The sequence below is a fragment of the Cetorhinus maximus genome, chromosome 4 (genome assembly GCF_964194155.1).
Source record: "Cetorhinus maximus chromosome 4, sCetMax3.hap1.1, whole genome shotgun sequence".
Taxonomy (NCBI): Eukaryota; Metazoa; Chordata; class Chondrichthyes; order Lamniformes; family Cetorhinidae; genus Cetorhinus; species Cetorhinus maximus.
The window spans coordinates 156333568-156360364 of record NC_135882.1 but is presented as its reverse complement, the minus strand read 5'-3'; the positions used below and the strand labels follow the sequence as shown (position 1 = coordinate 156360364).

General features: G+C 42.5%; 1 protein-coding gene across 1 annotated transcript in view; it reads right to left on the bottom strand.

The window, feature by feature from the left end:
- Positions 1-25415, bottom strand: part of LOC144679966 (protein argonaute-2) — a 74571-nt gene extending 49156 nt beyond the window's left edge. Inside the window, exons 1-2 of the mRNA XM_078540986.1 lie at positions 25151-25415; positions 1440-1629 (exon numbers count right to left, since the gene is read on the bottom strand). Of these exons, the coding sequence (XP_078397112.1) occupies positions 1440-1629; positions 25151-25172 (212 nt within the window). The 5' untranslated portion in view covers positions 25173-25415. The remainder of the gene's footprint in view (positions 1-1439; positions 1630-25150) is intronic.
- Positions 25416-26797: the final 1382 nt, after the last annotated feature.

Sequence of the window (26797 nt, the reverse complement as noted above, 5' to 3'; positions counted from 1 at the left end):
GGGGGGGGGGGGGGGGGGGGATCAAGGAACCAGGTTACACAGACTCAATTCAAATATTATCTTAAAAGTCAAACATTCCAGGAGGAAAGGAATGCTTGTATGTGCTGGGTGTTGCATATTTCCAGTGAGAGGAAAGATCATATCTCAGCAACAGTGAACTTCAACAGGCTACACGTTCCATTCAAGGAGAGCTTTCCAGAAAACAGAATTATTTAATCAAATTTATTGTTCAATGTTTAATACTTCCTCCCTTTTGGTGGTTTTGGATTGTCACAATTGAACGTGAGATTAACATGGCACATGCATTGGGAATTAGGGTCATGCAAGGTCCAGACTTTCTGACTGTGTAAGAAAGAAACTGGGAATGTTTATGATCAAATCACTTAACACTTATCATTCAAGTTTGATATGGCAAGGATTTATGCCTAAAGAATGTGGTATGGTAAGGGTGTTGACACAAGGACAGCATGGATGAAAGGCGGATGGGCAGGGAAGGACTGAAATAAAAGATATATATTTATAATAGTGAAGAAGAAACAGAGTCCTCAGACTTTGAAAGAATCAAAAGTTAAAACTAAACTATATTAAAAAAAATGAGGAAAGGGATAAAAACTGACAGCAAAAATTTACTCAAAAGGAGAATAAGATGGCTTTGTAGCCACTCCGAACATCCTCACTGTTTCACAGAGGAGCAATAAAGATGCTCAGAGACTGGGTAGAAAACAGCACAAGCCACCAGAACGTGTAATTATTACACTTTATATCTTTTCAACAGTACTCGAAATCTAATCTCACTGGCAATTACTTTCACTTTCCTCTACAAGTGTTTATCCACTGCAACACAAGACTAATGAAAATGATTACATTCAAGCACCAGGCCACAATTCGCGGAAGCCATTGTGCAGTTCCAGACTTCCTTGCCCCCCCAAGCCTTAACCACAATGTGAATAATTCCCGCTCAAACATATTCTGATTTGCAAACACCACCACCACCCCATCCAACTCATCACCAGGGGCTGCAGGCTTTAGTTAATTGACAAAAGAACCAGAGAAGAAATAAGATATTGCAAGCCTCCCCATGTAAACTGATGTTATTCCTCAAATAACCCTTACTCCAGCCACTCTTTCTCCCAACATTATCCCTTTCCTTCCATTGAATCCAGACCTCAGTGCCACCAGTACTTCAGCTCCTGCACCCAACACCAACTTTACAGATCGCGTATTCCTTCCTTCTGGTCCTAGGCATACTAAGGAATTAAATAATTTTTCACTTCAATTGGTTCACTGACTAAATTTACGGGGGATCTTCTAATCAGTTTTTTTTTAACATTAAGACCCTGAATTATTAAGACACTTATGATTCACAAGAACTCAAGCAGCAGAAATTTCCCATTTCAGACATGTTTGATACTACAAAAAGAAAAATTATTTCACACTACCTGTTTACTCTTCTTGGGCATTTATCTGGTTTTATGTCTATATCATAATGGTAGATTTCAATTTTTGGAATGTCCACCTCAAAAAAGTTGGCCTGTAGCTTGATTGGTCGACCCATAGTGCCAAAATCAGGTCTCACAGGTGGTTTGAAAGTCGACAGTGTCTGCACTGGCGGCGCTGGGGAAGGCAGATCTAGAAGAGAAAAGTATTTGCACGAGAATTAAAAACAGAGTGCATATAAAATCATAACTACAGTTATTCCAAAATTTCTAGCATTTACAGAAAGACACTCAAAACCTGAAGGATTCTTACCAAGTCAATAACTGTGAGCAAGCTAGACAGTTCCTATAATGTGTGTGCCTTCATAGAGTCATACAGCATAGAGTGGAACATTCCTTGTTCCAGTCCTACTCCGGCCCCCTCCCACAACTCTTTCTCCGGTACATCGATGATTACTTCGGTGCTGCTTCATGCTCTCGTCGGGACCTGGAAAAATTTATTAATTTTGCTTCCAATCTCCACCCCTCCATCATCTTCACATGGTCCATCTCTGACACTTCCCTTCCTTGACCTCTCTGTCTCAATTTCTGATGATAGACTGTCCACCAATATCCATTACAAGCCTACCGACTCCCACAGCTACCTCGACTACAGCTCCTCACACCCCGCTTCTTGTAAAGACTCCATCCCATTCTCTCAGTTCCTTCGCCTCCGTCGCATCTGTTCTGATGACGCTACCTTCAAAAACAGCTCCTCTGACATGTCCTCCTTCTTCCTTAACCGAGGTTTTCCATCCACGGTCGTTGACAGGGCCCTCAACCGTGTCCGGCCCATATCCCGCGCATCCTCCCTCACGCCTTCTCCTCCTTCCCAGAAACATGATAGGGTCCCCCTTGTCCTCACTTATCACCCCACCAGCCTCCGCATTCAAAGGATCATCCTCCGCCATTTCCGCCAACTCCAGCATGATGCCACCACCAAACACATCTTCCCTTCACCCCCCCTGACGGCATTCCGTAGGGATCGTTCCCTCCAGGACACCCTGGTCCGCTCCTCCATCACCCCCTACTCCTCAACCCCCACTTATGGCACCTCCCCATGCCCACGCAGAAGATGCAACACCTGCCCCTTCACTTCCTCTCTCCTCACCGGCCCAAACACTCCTTTCAAGTGAAGCAGCATTTCACTTGCATTTCCCCTAACTTAGTCTACTGCATTCGTTGCTCCCAATGCGGTCTCCTCTACATTGGAAAGACCAAACGCAAACTGGGCGACCGTTTTGCGGAACACCTGCGGTCTGTCCGCAAGAAAGACCCAAACCTCCCTGTCGCTTGCCACTTTAACACTCCACCCTGTTCTCTTGCCAACATGTCTGTCCTTGGCTTGCTGCATTGTTCCAGTGAAGCCCAACGCAAACTGGAGGAACAGCACCTCATCTTCCGACTAGGCACTTTACAGCCTTCCGGGCTGAATATTGAATTCAACAACTTTAGATCTTAAACTCCCCCTCCCCCCATCCCCACCCCGTTTCTTCCCCCCCTTCCCCCCACCCCCCCCACCACCCCCACCGCTTTTTTTTTCAATAATTTATATAGATTCTTCTTTCCCCACCTATTTCCATTATTTTTAAATCTAAAACTAAAACCTTGTTAGCCTTTCCACCCCACCCCCACTAGAGCTGTACTTTGAATATCCTGTTCTCCATTCTTAATTAGCACTTTTCTCAGACAAAACACCTCTTTGACCCTTTTGTCTGTGACATCTTTTGATTATCTGCTCATCTCCACAATCACCACACCCTCAATGTCTCTCTCTCCCCCCACCCCCCCCCCTCCACCTTAAACCAATTTATATTTCTCCCTTCTTCTAACTATGCTTCAGTTCTGCCAAAGGGCCATGAAGGCTCGAAACGTTAACTGATTTCTTCTCCGCCGATGCTGCCAGACCTGCTGAGTTTTTCCAGGTAATTCTGTTTTTGTTTAGCATAGAGTGAGGCCTATTCCGCCCACTGGTCTCTGTGCTGGCTCTTTGTAAGAACTAATTAATTAGTCCCATTTCCCTGCTCTTTTCCCACAGCCTTGCAAGTTTATCTTTTTCAAATATATGTCCAATTTACTTTTGAATTTACTATTGAGTCTGCTTCTAGACAGTGCATTCCAAATCATGTAAACACCTCATCTCCTCTTTGGTTCTTTCGTCAATTATCCAGAATCTGCAGCTCCTGCCAGTGAAAACAGTTTTTCCTCATTTCCTCAAAATCCTTCATAATTTTAAACATCTAAAATGTTAATTTTCATTTGATGTCCTCTGTTCTAAGGAGTACAATGCCAACTGCTCCAGTCTCTCATTCCTACTATTCATCTCTTCATCCTCTCCAAGACCTTGGCATCCCTAAAACAGTGTTCACAATTGGACAATATTCCAGCTCGGGTCTAACAAGTGTTTTATAAAAGTTTAGTATAACCTTCTTGCATTCCTTGCTTCCATTTATAAAACCACAGATCCCATGTGCTCCAACAACTTTATCAACCTGTTATTCTGCTATCTTCAAGGATTTGTATGCATAAACCTCCAGGAGTTTTGGGAGTATGCAAACATCTAGTAAACCAAATTATGATCACATTTTAAATTTGAATTATTAGCAATCGAACCAGGTCTATCACTAGCCTTAACGTACTGATACAATTACGCTAGCCACTGACACAATGTGTGTGTTTCATTGTTGCCCATGATCAAAGTGTTTCAATGTGTGAAGTTAGCGTGTTTCCTTATCCTTAGAGTAGCTTGTCCCAATTCAAATGATTCCAGCAGCAAGCTTTTTATGAATTTAAAAATAAAGATGTACCACCACAAACTTGCCCGAGATTTAAAACATTATGTCTGTCACACAATATCACACGCACAAAAATTAGATATAGATGAAGGAAAAACAATATGTAGTTATTTAAGTCTCTTTCCTAACAGGCCTGTAGTTTCTTAGATGAATTAATGTTTTGGCTGGAATGGAGGTCTTGTAAAGCAGAGGATTCTCAGAAAGCTGTGAGGCTTCCTGTGGTTTAATTGCCAGGGCAGTCAGCTCTCAGGTGAACTTGAAGATTGAACAGGTTGGAGAATCCTTTTCCCACTTTCAAGGCAAAGCTGTTTTACCTTGGCTGCATAGTTGGCTTGCAGCTGGTTCGACGGCTTTTCAGATGCACCTCTCATCATTTTCTTGTCTTTTAAAAATAACAGCAAAAGCTGTTCAGAACAGGTAGCGAACATGGCTGTCTTAATAATGTGACCAGTTACAGGTCCAGAGTCCTTCTTCCAAACAGATAAGTTGGACTGATATACACCCTGTGTTGTAGTCTCTCACAGAGTTTTTGAGACAGTAACGGTTTTATAATTGAATCACCTCATTCAATTTAAATTACCCTTTTGAATGCCTTTTCTGGAGAATGTCAGACAACAGCCTGGACAGGTCCCTGGTCCTCTGGAGATAGCGATTGTTTCAATCCACAGAAGAAATCAGGCGATCCTCAGATAGGCATCTTTTTGCAGCCTTGTGTTTAATTTTACTTCAAGGTATAACTTTTAAAAATTGTAATATCTTCATGCCAGTAGTGTGCATGACACACTTCTTGTGCAATTCTAACTCATCACCTTCAATTACTTCCGCCACCATCACCAGATCTATAAAAAATATTCCTTGCCACCAGATTTGGAGGATCTTGCAAAAGCACACCCTGTTGCTACTCCTACAGTGCCTTTTGGTGTCTCCATAGCATATAGCAGCACTGGGATCACTGCTGCCCAGTAAACCAAGACCTTAGTCTTAGGTTTTAGATCCTGGTCCTCAAATACTCTTTTCCTTAGTTGGCACACTGGAGGCGATGATGAATTTTGTCGTCTACATCTGACTTCGTCGCAATGCAGCTCCCAAGATATGGAAATATTTTCCAGGATCTTGCCATTGACCTTAATCAACCAGGGGGAGGTGTTGTGCCATAGGAGCTGGTTAGAAGAGAGTCTTAGTCATCCGGATGTTTATTGAATGCCCTTTTTCTCATGTATGGGAGGAGTCGTTGACAATGACCTGGAGCTCAGTTTCTGAGTGATAACACACACAAGCATCATCTGCATACTGAAGTTTAATGACCAAGGTCAGAGTGAGTTTGGATTTGGATTGAAGGCAGTATAGGTTGAACAGTTTCCCCGTCTGTCCTGTGGATATCTCCACGGCTGAGTAGTTTGTTGGAGTTGAGGTGCAGTACCACAGTAAGGAAGATGGAGAAAAAGACTAGTACGATGGAAAAGCCTTGTCTGATCCCAGTCTTCACCAAGATAAGGTCTGTGGTGGTTCCATCAGGGAGGATCACAGCTTGCATGACACTATGCAGTAGATGGAGGATGGTGACAAATTTCTGAGGGCAGCCGAATTTGAGGAGGATACTCCATTAGCCAGATGACAGAGTCAAAGGCAAGGTCAAAAAGGCCATGTTCTCTTCCTTGCATTTTTCTAGAATTTACTATGCAGTGAAGATCATGTGGCAAGAAAAGCAGTCCAACAGCAGCAGCACCCTCTTCCAAGCTAACATGCCGAGGATCGAGGCATTAATCATTCAAAACCACCTCTGCTGGGCAGGACGTAATCCACATGCCTGACACCAGACTCCCGAAGCAACTGTTCTAGTCAGAACTCAGTCATGGCAGAAGGCTCCCAGGAGGATAGGAGAAACGCTTTCGAGATGTACGCAAAGCATCACTGAAGCGATCGAACATCCTTGCCCACTCACATGAGTCCTTGGCTTATGACTGACTGAAATGGAGAAAGTTCATTCAGGAAGGCACCAAACATATTGAGACACTTCATCTGGAGCATACAGAGGCAAAGTCAAGGTGTTGGAGAGAGTGTACAAATCTCTAAACACATCATCCGCCCGACCTTTCAAGCAACATCTGCCTGACATGTGGCAGAGTCTGAAGGTCGCTCACTGGACTTATAAACCATCTCAGAATTTATCGAATCAGAGTGGAAGCAAGTCATCCTTGATCCTGAGAGACTGCCCAAGAAGAAACAGCAATATTAATCTTTAACTTAGCTCCAAACGGTCTCCTTGAACACAAGGAGTCAGAAGAATAAAATCTGTAATCTGACTACGTTGCTGTGGCTTTTCTGCAGTTAAAGTGAATATAATATGAAAAAGTAAAACTAACCATTGCACTATACCTAAAACCTAGTTTTATAAACGTCTAGAATTTGTTTACATAAAAGAATTTCAAACTTACCATTATTCCTGGCTAATATTATAATAAATGAATGTGCTTTATTTTGTCAATAATACTTACCAACTGTTAAAGATGATGCGCACATATGAACACACCAGAATAAAAATATGCATCATGCAATGAGTGCGCCCCATGTAATAGTGACTATCTACTTCAACAACACTCTTCACTAGTCCTTATCTAACTTAAAAGGCATGCTCCTCCGAGCAAAACCTTGCCTTATATACGATGATAAACAAACTAGCGAGTCTAATCAAGTAAACTAAGGAACCAAGCTGGTGTAAACTTATCATGGGGCTGTTTGCACCACCACATACAAGACCCTGGGCCATTAACCTATTTTTATGTTCCCTTCCTCAATCTCACCAAGCTTTGCACAATCCTCTATTCTTTCATCCATCCATATATCAAAAGGCAGACTATTCCCATGCCCCTTCTCTTGGGATATTCACAGAGAGGTACAAAAGGGAAATCTTGAATATTCACTCCCTACACATCCGTTTAAGGAAGTAGTTGGCCTCTGTTCACCAACTCTCCACAATGAGATGGAAATAACTGAAGTAAATCAACAGCATAAACTAGCATTACAGAAATGGTTCTATCATGTGATATTTTATTAGTGGAGTGGGATCCACCCCATTTAACCTGCAAGACAGATTTCAAAGCACCAGATAACAATAGAAAAACAACTGTTGAAGTTCAATCTTCTGTGCACAAAGTACATTACTTTAAAAAGGTGAAAACTATAACATTTATATTTGACCACAAATGCGCAATGATGGCTTTGGGTGGGTGGATTCAAATGGGCTGAAAATGCAAAAATAGCATCCCTGGAATGCAAGAACTGACTGAGTAGTCAAACCTTCCTGCGGTCAGAAAAAAAGCGATGGCATACATTTGCCACTGCCTCCTCCAGAAGACAAGCGAAACACCACTTCAGGTACTTCACCACTCCTGCAATACCGTTGGTGCCACATTTACATCAGTGCTGCCAGAAATGCAGATCAAGCACAATATGAGTCAAATAAACAGCACTGGAAAATCCACAGTTTCAAGCAGGAACACCTCATTAGCATTTCCATACAACACTAAGATTGGTATTATTCAGTGCACAATATTGCAAGGGAAACATCTATATACGCTGAGAAATGCTCAAGGACTTTAAAGTTCCCGAGCAATTTCATATTGATATCACAAATCTACAGCAGAATGGTACAAAATGTAATGGCTTATTTAGTTGGTAGTTCATAATGAAGCCAGTGAAAGTAGGTGTGGGGTTCGGAAATTAAACTATCCTAGCTAACACAACACATGCTGCTACTTGGCATATCAACATGCAATAAACTGTATACGTACAGTTCTTCCATAGCAAAAGATGTTTTCAAGTTCTAATTTTAGTAGTGGTACAAGTAATTCAGAAAAACAATAATAAAATGAAACCAATAAAAATATTTTAGTCAGGCATAAAAAAATTCTTTTAGAACATGCTTTTTCAATTACATTTCAAAACTATATGTTCAAAGTAAAAATAGGAATGCAGAAAACAGACTGTAGATCCATTAACTTCCGTAAAGACAAAAATTATTTTAACAATTTTGGTAGACGTATTTCAATTTTGAGCGATAGCTGACCGAAGCAATAATCTCTCTTATTTTCAGATGCTGATGAATTCACTTCATATGTCTTGTAGTTTTAGCTTTATTCGTGTGTCAAGCATAATCAAAACTTACACTGCAAGCAATTAAATGCTGTAACTAAATAATTGAAATAATTTTTCTATATATTTCCAAATTCAAAATGATTTGTAATAACCTGAGCTTTATATATAAAAAGAAGTTTCAAAATACATTTGATAACTGTTAATCTATAAATAAATGGTTGAAAAAAGCTGGTTAGGGAAAAATTAAAATGAAGTCCTGTCAGCGTGAATGGGCAAATGGTTGCACAAACTAACAGCTTTGATATCTGATTTACAGCAGCTTCCAGGGCGAAATGTCATAGAAATTAAATGAACAAGGCCAAGTCGAACAAATGGAGTGATTGGGTGGGGGGGGCCTTAACATTGTGTGCTCACCAGCTACAGTAAATCCTGGCTCAAAGGAATAAGGAAATAAGGAAATATCCCTCAGGATTGAAGAAAGAAAAAGTCCTGCCGAGGGTATTTAAAACAAGTCAAATCTGGCAACAGTAATTCAATATTTATTAGGCTATCAAAGTGGGTAAAATAATGGAAACCTATATAGCAATGACCGAGCTAAAAAGATATACAACAGTTATAGGTCATTAACCTATTGTCTGCCAAAATGTGAAATGTTAATATCTTGCTTACTCGATTTCTTTAGATTTATTAATTCCACTGAAGTCATAGAAATAAGCATCCCAGCTGTGGCTACTATTTAAGTTCAGAGTTTCATGGATATTTCAGTTTCATGTTATACATGCAAAATATTTCATCCCAGGTATACATTTCAAGGTTGTATAAATTTTACTAATAAAATGAAGCTTCTGCTCATTCAAAAGAAATGATTCCATTTCTGAAAAAGGTGGATTAACCCTTCGTGAGCTGTTTCCGGTTCCCTTTTTCTCCAGTAGTTTACCAAGACTGCAGTTAATTGCTAGAACTGGACTACACTGACTCAGTCACAGAAAGTTTAAAAAACACAGGTTTCAAAAGATAGGAGAAGTGGTCTGCCTACAGGCAAAAATGCTGTTTCCATAGGAAAAAAATGTTCAAAAGGCATTTGATGAGCTAGCTTTAAAAAAAAGCTGGTATCAAACGGAGTAGCGCTGGGGTATAGTGCTTGGACCTCCTGTTTCTTTAACCACATAAGTTACGTGGATTCAGGAGCAAGTACAAGTATGCTAAATTTACGGGCAGCACTAAAGTGGGGAAGCAATAGCGACAGCTGATGTGGTCATGCTAAGGTAGGATTTAAATCAGTATGCAATTGGAGAGAGAAATGTAAATTTAAATTTAATATTGATTAATGAATGGTATTATATATTAGACAGAAAATGAGAAATAGATTTAGTTATGAGAAAAGAATTAACAAGAAAAATTGCCTTGAAGTCATAATTGATCCATGGTTTTCAATGTTTAGAAAATGTGGATGTTACTAAAAAATCAAATAGAATTCGTGGTTTCTGCTCAAAACAGTAGTGCAAATCTGTAGAGATAGTGGGGAGGTTTTATAAAGTATTATTCAGACTGTATTAGCCTTAAATTGAGTTCTTCACTGGAGGGGGTGCAGAGGAGGTTCACCAGGATGTTGCCTGGGATGAAACATTTAAGTTATGAAGAGAGGTTGGATAGACTTCGGTTGTTTTCGTTGGAGCAGAGAAGACTGAGGGGCGACCTGATCGAGGTGTACAAGATTATGAGGGGCATGGACAGGGTGGATAGGAAGCAGTTGTTCCCCTTAGTTGAAGGGTCAGTCACGAGGGGACATAAATTCAAGGCGAGGGGCAGGAGGTTTAGGCCGGGGGGGGGGGGGGGTGAGGGGAAAAACTTTTTTACCCAGAGGGTGGTGACGGTTTGGAATGCGCTGCCTGGGAGGGTGGTGGAGGTGGGTTGCCTCACATCCTTTAAAAAGTACCTAGATGAGCATTTGGCACATCATAACATTCAAGGCCAAGAGCTGGTAAATGGGGTTAGGTAGGTAGGTAGGTCAGGTGTTTCTCACATGTTGGTGCAGGCTCGATGGGCCGAAGGGCCTCTTCTGCACTGTGAGATTCTGTGAATAAAAGAAATTGGAGTAGGCAATCTGGCCATTCAAGCCTGCTCCACTATTCAATGCAATCATACCTGATCTTCTACTGCCACTCCACCTTTCCATACTGTTCTCATATCCATGTATTCCCTTGGTATCTAAAAATCTGATTTCTGTCTTGAATACTCCTTCATGTTAAATACCACTTGGAAGAAGCACTGAAGGTAGGAAGACCACCAACGCTTGGTGGGGAATTTCAACGTCCATGACCAAGAATGGCTCAGTAGCACTAACTAGCCAAGTCCTGAAGGACATAACTGGCAGATTGAGCCTGCAGCAGTCGTAAAACCAACATGAGGGAGGAATCTACCTGATCTCATCCTTACCAATACACCAGTGGCAGATACAACTTTCCATGACACTATTAGTAGGAGTGACCACTGTATAGTCCTTGTGAAGACAGTCCAGTTTTCACACTGGGGATACTATTCACCGTGTTATGTGGCACTACAAACATGCTGTGGATAGATTCAGTAAAGATCTGACAGCTTAAAACTGGGGCTATGAGGCACTATGGGCCATCATCAACAGCAGAAATGTGCTCTACCATAATCTATACCCTTACAGCATACCTCTCATTCTACCATTAGCAGCAAGCCAAGGCACCAATCCTGAGCAGTATAGGAAAGCACACCAGAAGCACCGCCAAATATACCTGAGATGTACCAACCTGGTGAAGCTACAACACAGGGCTACAAACTTTCTAACAATGGAGGTAGCATGCTAGAGACAGAGCTAAGCGGTCCCACAATCAACAAATTAGATAAGAACTCTGGCAATCCTACCACATCCAATCATGAATGGTGGTAGACAATTAACCAAAAACAGAAAGCAGAGGCTCCACGAATGACCCCATCCTAAATGATGGCAGAGCCCAGCACGTCAGTGCAAAAGGCAAGTCTGCTGCATTTGCAACCATCTTCAGCTGGAAGTGCAGAGTGGATGATCCATTTCAGCCTCCTCCCAAGGTCCCCACCATCTCAGGTGCCAGGCACCGGACAATTCGATTTGCTCCATCTGTTATTAAGAAATAGCTGAAGGCACTGCATACAGCAAAGGCTATGGATGGTCACCGACAACATCCTGGCTGCAGTACTGAAGATTTGTGCTCCAAAACTAGCCACATCCCAGCCAAGCTGTCCAGTACAGCTACACCACCAGTATCTACCCAACATGGAAAATTGCCCAGTTATGGTCTGTCCACAAAATGCAGGACAAATCTAATCCAGCAATTACCACCCCATCAGTCTCCCTCAATCCTCAGCAAAGTGATGAAAGGGATCATCAACAATGCTGGGATCATCAACAATGCTATCAGGTGGCACTTACTCACCAACGCTCAGTTTGGGTTCCGCCAGGACCACTTGGCTCCAGACCTCATTACAGCCTCCCCATCTAAGAGGCACCCAGATGCATCAATGCTGCCAGAAGCACCTGCTTGTTTTATGTTAACTGCCTGACCTGAGATTCAAGGTCAAGCTCTCATGTCACCAGTGGCACAATTCTAGCACCACCATATTAGCAGCAATTCAGCTGGGAATTTAACCCTTAAAAATACTGTTACAGCTTTTTATGGTTTGTAACAGCTTGGAAATCATGATTGGAGAAAAGAGAAAGAAACTCAAGTGGTATTATTTCAAATTACACAATCAGAATTCAAGATAGAAACCCCACATTCATCTAACCATCCAGGTAAACACAAGGTTATGACAAGGATTTCAGTGAAGTCTAATGGTGTGCTTTCACATAGCAGCACTTTTAAACACTCATCCTGACAATAGGTTTTGTCCTTCCAATTATGGTTTACAACTGGAGAAAGGTTTTTGAGTTGTCCATCGTTTTGTCAAAGCAGCTGCAGTAGTGCTGGTCTTGGTGGGAGTGATGAAAGGTGATGAATAGTAATACACATTGCTTTTAAAATGCAATTTTTTAATGTTGCATATTGGTGCTAAAGGAGCCCAATCACTGGACTGCCAAGGCTTCAGATGTACATTCCTCCTTTCAAAAACAGCTCATTTTCAACAGGGTTAACACAATAGCAAAGAATACAAAATATTCCCGTCTAATTCTTTTGTTTTTACAGTTGTCTCAAGTGCCCATTAAAAGCAAATCATTTGTAATTACAGGATTCCATTGATAAATAGAGATTACAAGACCACAAGATTGAGGATGGGAAGAATTTTAATGAGAAAATTGAGGGCAAGGTGATAAAAGAAAATATGCTAATAAGCAGGTTAAGGATTGCTGTGATTGAGGAAATATTTCAAAAATTCAAAGCAAACCGTAATCATACAAACATACGAATGAGGAGTAGGTCACTCAGCTCCTCAAGCCTGCTCTGTCATTCATGGCTGATCTAATTTTAACCTCAACTCCACATTCCTGCCTACCCACGATAACCTTTCACCCCCCCTTGCTTATCAAGAATCTATCTACCTCTGCCTTGAAGATGTTCTAAGACTCTGCCTCAACCACCTTTTGAGGAAGAGAATTCCAAACTCTCTCAACCCTCAAAAATCTTTTTGTCATCTGTCTTAAATGGGTGACCCCTTATTTTTAAACAGTGACCCCTAGTTCTATGTTCTCCCATAAGAGGAAACATCCTCTCCACATCCACCCCGTCAAAACCCCTCAGGATCCTATATGTTTCAATCAAGTTGCCTCTTACTCTTCTAAGCTCCAGCAATTACAAGCGTAGTCTGTCCAACCTTTCCTCATAAGACAACTCACCCTTTCCAGGTATAAGTCTGGTAAACCTTCTCTGAACTGCTTCCAATGCATTTACATCCTTCCTTAAATGAGGTGACTAATACTGTACACAGTACTCCAAATGTGGTTTTACTACTGTCCTGTACAACGGAATCATAACCTCCATACTTTTGTATTCAATTCCCCTCGCAATAAACGATAACATTCTATTAGCTTTCCTAATTACTTGCTGTACTTGCGTATCAGCCTTTTGTGATTCATGCACCGGGGCACCCAATCTCTCTGCATCTCAGAGCTCTCTAATCTCTCACCATTTAGATAAGGTGTTTTTCTTTTAATCTTCCTGCCAAAATGGACAATTTCACATTTTCCCACATTAGCCTCCTTACATCCTCTTCGCAACTTACTTTCCTAGCTATCTTTGTGTCATGGAGCAAATTTGGCTACCATCCCTTCAATTCCTTCATCCAAGTCATTTATATAAATTGCAAACAGTTGCGATCCCAGCACTGATCCCTGTGGAACACTCTCGTTACATCTTGCCAACCTGAAAAAGACCCATTTATGCCTACTCTCTGCTTGTTAGCCAGTCAATCTTCTATCCACGCCAATATGTTACATCTATACCACAAGCTTTTATTTTCCGCAATAATCTTTGATGTGGCACTTCATCAAATGCCTTCTGGAAATCTAAGTACAGTACATCAACCGGTTCCCCTTTATCCACAGCACGTTACTTCCTCAGAGAACTCCAATAAGTTGGTTAACACGATTTCCCTTTCACAAAACCATGTTGCCTCTGCCTGATAACCTTGAGCTTATCCAAATGTCCTGCTATAATTTATTTCGTGGTGACCATGAAACAAGCCATTGATGATTGCACTAATGTCCTTTAGGAAAGAAAATCTGCCGTCCTTACATGGTTTGACCTACATGTGACTCCAGACCCACAGCGATGTGGTTGACTCTTAATGCCCTCTTCAATGGTATGGCAAGCCACTCAGTTCAAGGGCAATTAAGGATGGGCAACAAATGCTGGCCTTGCCAGCGGCGCCCACAGCCCATGAAAAAATAAAAGTGGCACCTTATCAAATGCCTTCTGAAAATCTAAGTACAATATATCCACTGGTTCCCCTTTATACACAACACCTGTTACTTCTTCAAAGAACTCCAATGATTTCCCATTCTCAAAACCATACAGTCTGCCTGATTGCCTTGAATTTTTTTTTAAGTGCCCTGCTATAACTTCTTTAATAATAGCTCCTAACATTTTCCTTTTAACAGATGTTAAGCTACCTGGCCTATAATTTCCTGCTTTCTGTCTCCCTCCTTTTTTGAATAAATGAGTTATATTTGCTATTTTCCAATCTAATGGAACCTTCCCTGAATCTAGTGAATTTTAGAAAATTAAAATCAACAGGTCAACATCTCGCTAGCCACTTCTTTCAAGAGCCTAGAATGAAATCCATCAGGACCTGGAGAGTAGCAAGTTGTTTGATTGTAATTTTTTGAGCTCCTCCCTCCCTTCAATTCCAGAATTACAGCTATTTCTGGGATGTTACTTGTATCCTCTATAGTGAAGACCAATACAAAATACCGGTTCAACTCATCTGCCATTTCCTTATTTCCCATTATCAATTCCCCAAACTCACTTCCCATAGGACCAACATTCACTTTGTTAACTGTTTTTAAAAAATATCTATAGAAACTCTTACTATCTGTCTTTATATTCTAGCTAACTTTCTCTCATACTCTAATTTTTCCCTCCTTATTAGTCATTCATTGCCTTTTTATTATATTCTGTCCAATTTTCTGACCTTCCATCCATCTTTGCCCAATTATATGCTTTTTCTTTGAGTTTGATACTATCTTTAACTTTTTTAGTTAACCACGGATGGTGGGTCCTCCCCTTGGAATTTTTCTTTCTCATTGGAATGTATCTATTCTTTGTATTCTGAAATATCCCCTTAAATGCCTGCCACTGCATCTCTATTAACCTATCCTATGGGAGGTAGTGGTATTGTCACTGGACTCATAATCCAGAGACCCAGGGTAATGCTTTGGGGACCAGAGTTCGAATCCCACCATGGCAAGTGGTGAAATTTGAATTCAATAAAAAAATCTGGAATTAAAAGTCTAATGATGACCACAAAACCATTGTCGGGAAGGAAACCTGCCATCCTCACCTAGTCTGGCCTACATGTGACTCCTGGCCCACAGCAATATGGGCCACACACCAGCAAGGTGGTTGACTCTTAAATGCCCTCTGAGCAATTAGGGAAAAGCAATAAATGCTCGTTTAGCCAGCGACATCCATGTCCCATGAATGAATTTTTAAAGTCCCTTAACCTAATTTGCCAGTTCATTTTAGCTCATAACTGCCTTTAAGTTTAAAATACTCACTTGGACCCACTCTTCTCTCCCTCAAACTGAATGTAAAATTCAATCATATATGATCATTGCTACCTAACGGTGTCTTCACTAAGAGGCCATTAATTAATCCCATCTCATTGCACAATGCCAGGCCCAAAATAGCCTGCTCCCTGGTTGGCTCCAGAATATGCTAATCCAAGAAATTATCCCATAAACATCCTATGAATTCGTCACCTTTGCTCATCTGATTTTTACAGTCTATATGCGAATTAAAATCCACCATGATAATTGCCGTACCTTTCTGACAAGCTCCCACTATTTCTTCTGTTATACCCTGTCCTACCGTGTGATTAGAGGTCCTGTACACCATTCCAACAAGTGACTTCTTGCCTTTATTATTCCTTATCTCTACCCAAACCGCTTCTATATCCTGGTTTCCTGAACTTAGGTTGTCCCTCTCTATTGTGCTAATACCATCATTAATTAACAGAGCCACCCCTCCATCTTTTCCTAGCTTCCTGTCCTTCCTAAATGTCATGTACCCTTCAATATTCAGGTCCCAATCTATGCCATATCTCTGTAATGGCTATTAGTGCAAATAGATATTAATAAGTACGATCTATCAGTTCATCTATTTTGTTTCGAAAGCTACAGGCATTCAGGTTCAGAGCCTTAAGCTTTATTCCTTTTATTATTTTTGTAACCTCTAGCCTCACCTGTTTATTTATTCTTAATATTTGTACTCACTGTATCCTCTATCCCTTCCTGTCACAGTCTGTTTATCATTTCCCATATTAATGCCTTCTTTTCTTACCTCGATCTACTCTTTGATATATCACTTCTTCCCACATTTGGTCCCTTGCCCTCCACTATTTAGTTTTAAAACCCTCTCTACTTTCCTAATTATGCAGTTCAAAAGAACACTGGTCCCAGCATGGTTCAGGTGAAGACTGTCCTAACAATACAGCCCCCACCTTACCCAGTACTGGTGCCAGTGCCCCACAAACTGGAACCCACTTCTCCCACACCAGTCTCTGAGCCAGGCATTCATCTAATCTTATTTTTCCTATGCCAATTTGCATGTGGCTCAGGGAATAATCCAGAGATTACCACCTTTGAGGTCTGCTTCTTAATCTGGTGCCTAACTCCACATACTGGCTATGCAGAACTTCTTTCCTTGCCCTGCCTATGTCATTGATACTTACTTGGACCACAACTACTGGATCCTCCCCCTCCCACTGCAAGCTCCCCTCCAGCCCTGAGTAGATATCCAGAACCCCAGCACCGGGCAGGTAATACAGCCTTCTGGACTCGCTCTTTGCTGCAGAGAACAGTGTCAATCCCCCTCACTATACTGTCCCCAACTACCACTCCATTCCTTTCAGTTTCCCTCTGCTGAATGGCTTCCTGTACCATGGCCAGTCTGCTCATCCACCTTGCAGACCTCGCTTTCATCCACACAGGTAAAGTATTTATATTAAAAAAGAATTGCTAAAAGCAAGGTCAATCCACTAAGATGATCATCCATTTATAGACGGTCAAAATATGGCATAAATATTTAAAAAGTACTTCACATCAGTCTTTACTAAAGAGAGAGATATCTAAGAGGAGGTGAATACTGAACTGCTTGAGAGCATGGTGAGTAATAACTGAAAGGAAAATCTTAACTAATTTAGTCAGGCCAAATGAAAGATTGAATCTCAGGCCAATGGAATACATCCTGCAATCCTGAGGAAGAAAATTTCCAGAGCACTGGAAATGATATTTCAGGACTCTATTGAATGCAGATATATGCCAGAGGACTGGAGATTGGTCAACTTGGTACCAACTTCCAAAAGGTGAAGCAAAGAAAATCAGAGTAATTACAGGTCAGTTTATTTATCACATTGTCGGGATGAAATTTTAGAGTTTTCAATTAAAGGAAGAAATGACCACATATTTATATGAAAATTATTAGAACTTGCCAGGATTTCAAAAGGGACAATCTGGTTAACAAACCTCAATTTTTTTTGAGGTGGTAACAGGCGTGGTGGGTGGGGATCTGCAACGAAAGGTAATTTTAGTAAAACCTTTGACAATGTTCTAAACAGGTCAAGATTAAACATATGGAATTAAACGAGTAGAAATGTAGATTATAAATTGGTTAGGAAAGAGGAAAAGGGGAGAAGTTCAACCTTCTCTTCAGAATGCTTAAAAGTGGGTAGTGATGTCCAACAAGGTTCAGTTCTGAGATTATTACTATTCACAGTATATGAATGGCTGGCTATTATGCCTACAGGGAGTGGTATCAAAAACTACAGATGATACCACAACAATAGATATAGTTCATCTGTTGCAAGGAGAGCTGCAAGTGGATAATGAGATATTGATAAATGGGGTAAAAATGTGGCAGATGGAATTCAACGTGCGTAATTGCAAGATGACACATTTGTGAAAAAAAACCAGCAGTAACTATACCCTGAATAGAAGTGGATTTGCTGGGGAGGATGAAAGAACAGAGGGAAGGGGTTTTGAATATAAAAGCCAAGGAGCCGTGCAAAAATTGAAATAAACCCCAGTTAGAATACTGTGTGCAATTCTGGAGACCAGGCTATATCGGAAGGTCAGAGGCTTTAAAGAGAGTACAATGCTGGTTCAGTAGGATGCTGCCTAGTAATCATGAAATACAATTATATTTAAAAAGAGTGCAAACCCGGGGCATCTTTCATTGGAACAGCAGATTACAGGGCAAATGACTAAAATTATTAAGGATAGGACAGGGTAGGAACATAAGAATTGGGGTAGGCCATTTAGTTCCTTGGGCTTGGTCCGCCATTCAATGAGATCATAGCTGATCTGCTACCCAACTCCATATGCCTCCCTTTGCCCCATATCCTTAAACACCTTTGGTTAACAAAATCTATCAATCTCAGATTTAAATTTAGCAACTGGCACCCCATCAATTGCCAGTTGTGAAATAGAGTTCCAAAATTCAATCTTTTGAGTGTAGAAGCATTTCATAACTAACTCCTGAAAGGTCTGGCTATAATGTTTAAATTATGGAATGAAAACAGAAAATGTTGGAAAAACTCAGCCGGTCTGGCAGCATCTGTGCAGAGAGAAACAGAGTTAACGTTTCGAGTCTGTATGACTTCTTCAGAACTAAAGAAAAGTAAAAATATGATGAAATTTATACTGTTTAGGTGGGTGGAGCAGATGGAGCTGGATACAGAGCCAGCGATAGGTGGGGGCAAAGGAGGGAGTGACAAAGGTGTCATGGACACAAGACAAAGCAGTGTTAATGGTAACGTTAAAGACTAAAGGTGGTGCTGGTAGTGGCATAAAGGTAAAATGGCAGAACAAGGGTCAGCACTCTCTGAAAGTAAAACAAAAACAAGTGACAGATGGCTCTGGGGGGTTTGAGGAAAAATGATTTAAAAATGAACAAATAAATAAAATAAAAGTTAAAAAAATAAATAAGTAAATAAAAATTGGATTTAAAAAAGGGTCAAGAGGGAGGACAGAGTTTATGGTCAACGTTAAGTCCGAAAGATGTAAGGTGCCTAATCGGAAGATGAGGTGCTGCTCCTCCAGCTTACGCTGGGCTTCACTGAAACACTGCAGCAGGCCGAGGATAGACATGTCGGTAGGATGGTGTGTTGAAACAGCAAGCAACAGGAAGGTGTGGGTGATGCTTGCAGAGTGGCCCCACTGTGACTCTTCAAAAAGCAGAAATAGTTTACCTTTGTTCCCCTTAATATCTTTAAAACTTTGATCAAATTGTCCCATAATTTTCTAAATTCCAAAGAATACTACCCTAGTTTGTGTAATCTCTCCTCGTAATTTAAGCTTTGGCACTCAGGCATCATTCTGATAAATTTACACTGCAATCCCTCCAAGGCCAATACATCCTTCCTAAAGTGTGGAGCCCAGAACTGCTTACAGTACTCCAGGTGTGGTCTAACCATGCCTTTGCATGACTGAGACAGTATTTGCACCCTTTTGTATTCTAATCCTCTAGATATAAAAGCCAGCATTCCATTAGCCTTTTTGATTTTATGTTCATGACAGTTTAATGATCTATGTACCTTGACCCCAAGTCTCTTTGGACCTTCACTGTTTCTAGTTTTTTGCCATTTAGAAAGTACCCTGTGCTATTCTTTTTAGGTCCAAAGTGGATGGTTTCATATTTATCTGCACTGAAATCCATTTGCCGCAGTTTTGCTTATTCACTTAATCTACCAATATTTTTGTAAATATTTTGTATTGTTTCCTCTCATTCTACTGCTCCAGGCAAAATGAAACAGTTTGCAATGGTCTACAATATTTAGTTTAGAATCATAAAAATTGCAACCGTATCACCTCTTAACCTTCTCACCATCACTTTGGTTGCCTTATGTATCCTCTCAATAACTGGAATTACCCTATTGGCATTAGTGACCAGAACTATAACACAATATTCTAAACGTAGTCACCATGATTTGTGAAATGGCAGGACTACCCCACATTTTTAGTTCAATGTTGACTTAAATGTACATCCAACATCTGCTTTGCTTTATTCAATGCTACCGAACATTAACATGGTAGCTTCAATTTATCAATCAGGATGCTCAGGTCTCTCATTTGCCATAGAGAGTAAGGGCAACTTCTTTAGAGAAGTGTGGAGCTGTGGAATTCACTTCTTTAGTTTGTGATTGAAGCAGAAACTGCCAGCATTCATGACTAGTTTGGATGGACGGATGGTAGAATATGGGAAAGGTGGGGTAAATATGATCAGGCCTACTTGCTTGCATGAGGGTAGTTGTTTTGGTTGAGGTCATTATTAATGTTTCACAGAATGACTTTAGCCAAAAGTATTCCATATACATTCTCCTCTGAAACAAGTTATTATACTTGCATTCCATCACAGTAAACAACCCTCCAGGCAGTATGAAAACTTTTTCGCCTACTAGATGTATCAACACTTGCGTTTAACATTCAAAATAAGTTAAATTAGGGCAAAACAATGAAAGAATTATGAATGACAAAGTCTTGTTAAAACAAAGGAATAGATACTAAATAAATAGTTTGCCTTTTTTAATTGGAAAAAACATTAGAAATAAATAGTTATGAGAGGTGAAGCAATTAATAGCGAGAAAATATTACAAAAAACATGAACTAAAAAATGGAAACGGCAACAGGTTGAGGCCTGCAACCTAGAACAGGAGGGAAGAGGAGAAAGAGCAGGGACTCTGACAATGGATATTCAAGTAACCTCAGATGAGGAAGCAGTACTACAGGACCGGACAGGGAGGTGATGGCATAGTGGTATTGCCACCGGGCCATTATTTCCGAGGACTCGGGTTCAAATCCCACCACAGCAGATGATGAAATATGAATTAAATAAAAATGACCACAAATTTGTAGTAAAAACTCATCTCACTAATCTGTCTGGCCTGCATGTGACTCCAGGCCCATAGCAATGTGGTTGACTCTTAAATGCCCTCTGAACAAGGGCAATTACGGATGGGCAATAAATGCTGACCTAGCCAGCGAAGCCCACGAAAAAACAAATAATGATCTAACACCCACTGTTCAAAAAGACCAATCGGCCTAATTTGGTGGCTATCATCAATACTCACTTAGAAATACACGAGTTAATTAAGATCAGACAGCACATACTTGTTAAAGGCAAGTCAAATCTGACAAATTCCAGAGCTCTTTGAAATAGTAACAGAATGAAGTGAAGGAAATTGAGTGGATTTTGTGAATATAACTTCATGTTCCAGTGTTTTTTTGCTAATATTTTCTTCTCTATATTAATTGCAATATGGTGTCACATTGGAAGCCTGATAAAATTAAGGTAAAGGAAATATAACATTGCAGAGGAAGCTGGCTAAAGAAAATGAAAGTGATCAATTTGTTCCTTATATGAGAGGAATGCAAAGTGATGTCTCCCAGTTCATAATCTGGCAACATAACCTACATTTATAAAGCGTCGTTAATTTAGTAAGAACATCCCAGTGGAGCATAATCAGAAAGAAAAGTTACACTGAACCAATGAAGGAGACATTAGGACAAGTGACCAGACGGTTGGTCAATGGAGTAGGTTTTAAGTAGCATCTTAATGAAAGAGAGGCAAAGCAGTTTGTGGAGGGAGATCCAGACTTTCGGGCCCAGGCAGCTGAAAGAACAGTCAACAATGTCCTCGGCCCAACCATCTTCAGCTGGTTCATCAATGACCTTCCTTCCGGCATAAGGTCAGAAGTGGGAATGTTTGCTGATGATTGCACAATGTTCAGAAGTATTTGTGACTCCTCAGATACTGAAGCAGTCCATGTCTGAATGCAGCAAGGCCTGGACATATATGGGCTGACAAGTAGCAAGTAACATTCATGCCACACAAATGCCAGGCAACAACCATTTCCAACAAGAGAGAATCTAACCATCGCCCTTTGACATTCAATGGCATCACCATCACTGAATTCCCCCATTATCAACATCCTGGAGGTTACCATTGACCAGTAACTGAACTGCACTAGCCATATAAATACTGTGGCTACAAGAGCAGGTCAGAGGTTAGGAATCCTGTGGCGAGTAACTCACCTCTTGACTCCCCAAAGCCTGTCCACCATCTACAAGGCACAAGTCAGGAATGTGATGGAATACTCTCCACTTGTCTGGGTGAATGAAGCTCCAACAACACTCAAGAAGCACGACACCATCCAGGACAAAGCAGCCACCTTGATTGGCACCCTATCCACAAACATTCACTCCCTTCATCACTGACGCAGAGTGGTAGCAGTGTGTACCATCTACAAGGTGCATTGCAGGAACTCACCAAGGCTCTGGAGGAAGCACCTTCCAAACCTATGACTGTTACCATCTAAAAGAACAAGGACAGCAGATGCATGGGAACACTACCTGGAAGTTCCTCTCCAAGGTGCACACCATCCTGTCTTGGAAGTATACCGCTGTTCCTGCACTATCACTGGGTCAAAATCCTGGAACTCGCTCCCTAGCAGCACTGTGGGTGTACCTACACCACATGGACTGCAGCAGTTCAAGGAGGCAGCTCACAACTACGTTCTCAAGAGCAATTAGGGATGGGCAATAAATGCTGGCCTAGCCAGCGACTTCCACATCTCTTGAATGAATAAAAAAATGATGGGCAAATGAAGTGGGGGTTGCAAAAGAGGACAGAATTGGAGGAACAGAGTTCTGAGGACTCGAAAATGTTAGAGATAAGGAAGGGCAACACCCCCTGGAGAGATTTAAACACAAAGATGAGATTTTAAAGTCATAACATTGGTGGACCAGTGTAGGTCAGTGAGCACTGGAATGATAGGCAAATGGACATGGCGTATCTAACAGCAGTTAGTGCCTTTTAAAAATAATTCATGGCTATGACAGAATGTGAAAAAATGCTATACAAATGCAAGCTTTTATATATATATAAAAAAAAAACATGGACTTGGATGTAGGAGGCAATCTTGAAATCTGTGGCTTTCAAAAAATAGGGAAGTGTTTAATTATAAGCAATTTCAGGGAAAAGAGTAAGATAATAGACTGGGCAAATGGTATCTGAAAACACAGAAATGTGCAATGATACACTGCAGAAGGACAAGGAGAGAAAATATAAACTAAATGCTAACACCAAAAATCTGTCTATTTCAGCCTCCAATGATGGCACATCCACAACCCTATGGAATAGTGAACTCTAAAGATTCACAAGCTTTTGAGTGAAGAAATTTCTCATCTCTGTCCTAAATGATCGTCCCTCTCATCCTGAAACTGTGAGCTTGTTCGGGATTTCCCATCCAGTCTCTCAGCAACCACCCTGTCAAGCCCCTTCAGCATCTTAATGTTTCAATGAGGTCACCTCTCATTCTTCTAAACTCCAGAGAATATCGGCCCATTTTACTCAGCCTTTCATCATAGGTCAACCGTCGCATCCCCAGAATCAATCTATTGAATTTTACCACACTGTCTCCAATGCAATTTTATCCTTCCTTAAATATGGAGACGAAAATTGCTGTACAATCATTCTTATATTCTAACCCACTTTCAATAAAGGCCAACATGCCATTTGCCTTCCTAATTGCTTGCTAAGTTTTTTTGTTCCTTTTAGGAGTGCACACAGGCTCTCTGAACATCAACAAATATTCTACTTTTCTATTCTTACAACCAAGGTGAATACTCCATCTGCCAAGTTGTTGCCCACTCAATTAACCTGTCCATACTGCTTTGTAGCCTCTTTGTATCCTCCTCAAAGCTTGCATTCCCACCTAGTTTTGCAACTTCAGCAATCTTAGATAGCTTACTCTGTCTCTTCATCTAAGTCATTAACGTAAATTGTAAATAGCTGAGGTCCCAGCACTGACCTTGCGGCACTCCAACAGCCATAGCCTGCCAACTTGAAATGCCCCATTTACCCCTGCTCTCCGCTTCCTGCCCATTAACCAATTTTCTATCCATGCTAATATATCACCCTCAACTCCATCAGTCCTTATGTGTTGTGGATTGGAGATGAGATTTACTAAGATGACACAATGCATTTAGTATTGAGGAGACATTACAAAAACCTTTCCACAAGCACAAAAAGTTAGAATTGAATAGGTGCTTAAAATTACTTTGGTGAGGTAAAGAGAGGTGAACTATTTGCAATGGTCGGTGAGTCAATAGGTATAAATTTAAGTTTTCACTGAATTTTACACAGTTGGTGCAAGCTGGGCCCATAATTACATTTATAAAGGGGAGTAGATAAATATTCATAACAAAACTTGAAAGGGTACAAGAGTAAGAGTGTCCACAGATGGTCAAAATCACCCCGATACTATAGAATTTTGAAGACATTTCAAAAACAGATGCAGGCCACTGTGGCATCATACTAAAATGTACAAGATCAAGTTTAGTGTGGATTTTTGCGGGCTTCATTAAAGGGTTTGCACATTTCCCTCTATTAAAAAAAAACAATAACTAAGTTCTCTTTCCCCGAGTGTCAAGTTGAAAAGTGAGATAGAAATTGTATTCCTCTCTGTGTCTGTCTGTCTCCCTCTGTGCACACACACACACACACAGCAACCACACTTCATGCAACCTGCAATCTTTCACTTAGCGACTTTACCCAAACTACCCAACCGCAGTTTACTTTCTCCAGTAATTAATTTCCAGCGGAACAATTTGTCCACATCTCCTCAAATTTCCTGCCGGTCACGAGAGTCAAAAATCTTTGGGAAAGTACCATCGAGAGTTGGCATTAGAAGCTGGGCCATCGCAACACTTGCTGGTGAACCCACACGCCTCCCTCATCGAACCGTATTGGTGGAAAACAGCAGAGCCTCCTTTCCTTTATGGCTATGTTCGATCCGAGAGAGGTGGAGGGGTGGAAAACTTTCCCAGCGCCAAGTAAAAAAAAACCCCACGGCAGGCGAACGCCGGCGGGCAAGAACTCGGCCTAGCGTCCAGCAAGGCGGCAAGCCCTTTTCTACACTGAACAATCCTGGGCGCCTGTGACCTACCCGAGCCCGAGGCTTGGGTGACGCCTCGAGCCGGAGGTGAGCGAGCGCGAGCAACATCAAGCTCCTCCAAACATCACGTAAAGAAGATGAAAACCATTTTAACAAATGACTTACCGGGGTCGGCTGCAGAATACATCCTCGGTTCAAGGGGAGGAGGGAAGCAGTTCAGAGACAATATATATTTCCTCCCCTGTACTTGTATAAAATTATATCACAGACGGGAACGAAACAGCGCGCATGAGGAGGTAACGGGAAAGAAGCAAGAAACACATTAATAATTCCCGCTGGGCCGACAGGGGATGGGGGGGATATAGAGTCAGACACAGGGAGACAAACCCCCCTGCGGCCCACACACTCTCTCTCTCTCCCTCCCTCCACTGAGGCTAGGAGACGGACGGCCGGCCCCAGGCGCAGGCGCAGGAGGCGGCCGTCCGGCGTCACGGCGCCCCCTCCCCCACCCACCCATGCGTCTTGACGTCATCGCCGACCTCATGTCAACCCGCCACGCCCCCGCCCCCGCCCCGCCCAAAGGGAGCTCGCGCCTCTGGCACGCGCGCCCGCCATTCCGTCCTGGGGAGGGCGCCAAAGCGGACTGCGCGTGCACCGGGCGTGCGGGAGAGAAGAGGAGGAGGAGGAGAGAGGAGAGAGGAGGAGGAGGGGGGGGAGGAGGGAAGTAAGGGGTGGCCAGGTGAATAGTGGGGATAGGGGAGCAGTGGGGTAAGGGGGCAGTGGGAGTATGGGGGAGGGATGAGGGGACTAAGGGGTGGCCAGGTGAGTCGTGGGGAGAGGGGGATTGCGAGGGGAGGAGGGATGAGGTGAAGAAGGGATGGGGAGGGTGAAGAAGGGAGGGTGAAGAAGGGATGGGGAGGGTGAAGAAGGGAGGGTGAAGAAGGGAGGGGGAAGAAGGGATGGGGAGGAGGGGGAAGAAGGGATGGGGAGGGAGGGAGGGAGGGGAAGAAGGGATGGGGAGGGAGGGAGGGAGGGGGAAGAAGGGATGGGGAGGGAGGGAGGGGGAAGAAGGGATGGGGAGGGAGGGAGGGAGGGGGAAGAAGGGATGGGGAGGGAGGGAGGGGGAAGAAGGGATGGGGAGGGAGGGAGGGGGAAGAAGGGATGGGGAGGGAGGGAGGGAGGGGGAAGAAGGGATGGGGAGGGAGGGGGAAGAAGGGATGGGGAGGGAGGGAGGGGGAAGAAGGGATGGGGAGGGAGGGAGGGAGGGAGGGGGAAGAAGGGATGGGGAGGGAGGGGGAAGAAGGGATGGGGAGGGAGGGGGAAGAAGGGATGGGGAGGGAGGGGGAAGAAGGGATGGGGAGGGAGGGGGAAGAAGGGATGGGGAGGGAGGGAGGGGGAAGAAGGGATGGGGAGGGAGGGAGGGGGAAGAAGGGATGGGGAGGGAGGGAGGGGGAAGAAGGGATGGGGAGGGAGGGAGGGGGAAGAAGGGATGGGGAGGGAGGGAGGGAGGGGGAAGAAGGGATGGGGAGGGAGGGAGGGAGGGGGAAGAAGGGATGGGGAGGGAGGGAGGGGGAAGAAGGGATGGGGAGGGAGGGAGGGAGGGGGAAGAAGGGATGGGGAGGGAGGGAGGGGGAAGAAGGGATGGGGAGGGAGGGAGGGGGAAGAAGGGATGGGGAGGGAGGGAGGGGGAAGAAGGGATGGGGAGGGAGGGAGGGGGAAGAAGGGATGGGGAGGGAGGGAGGGAGGGGGAAGAAGGGATGGGGAGGGAGGGAGGGAGGGGGAAGAAGGGATGGGGAGGGAGGGGGGAGGGGG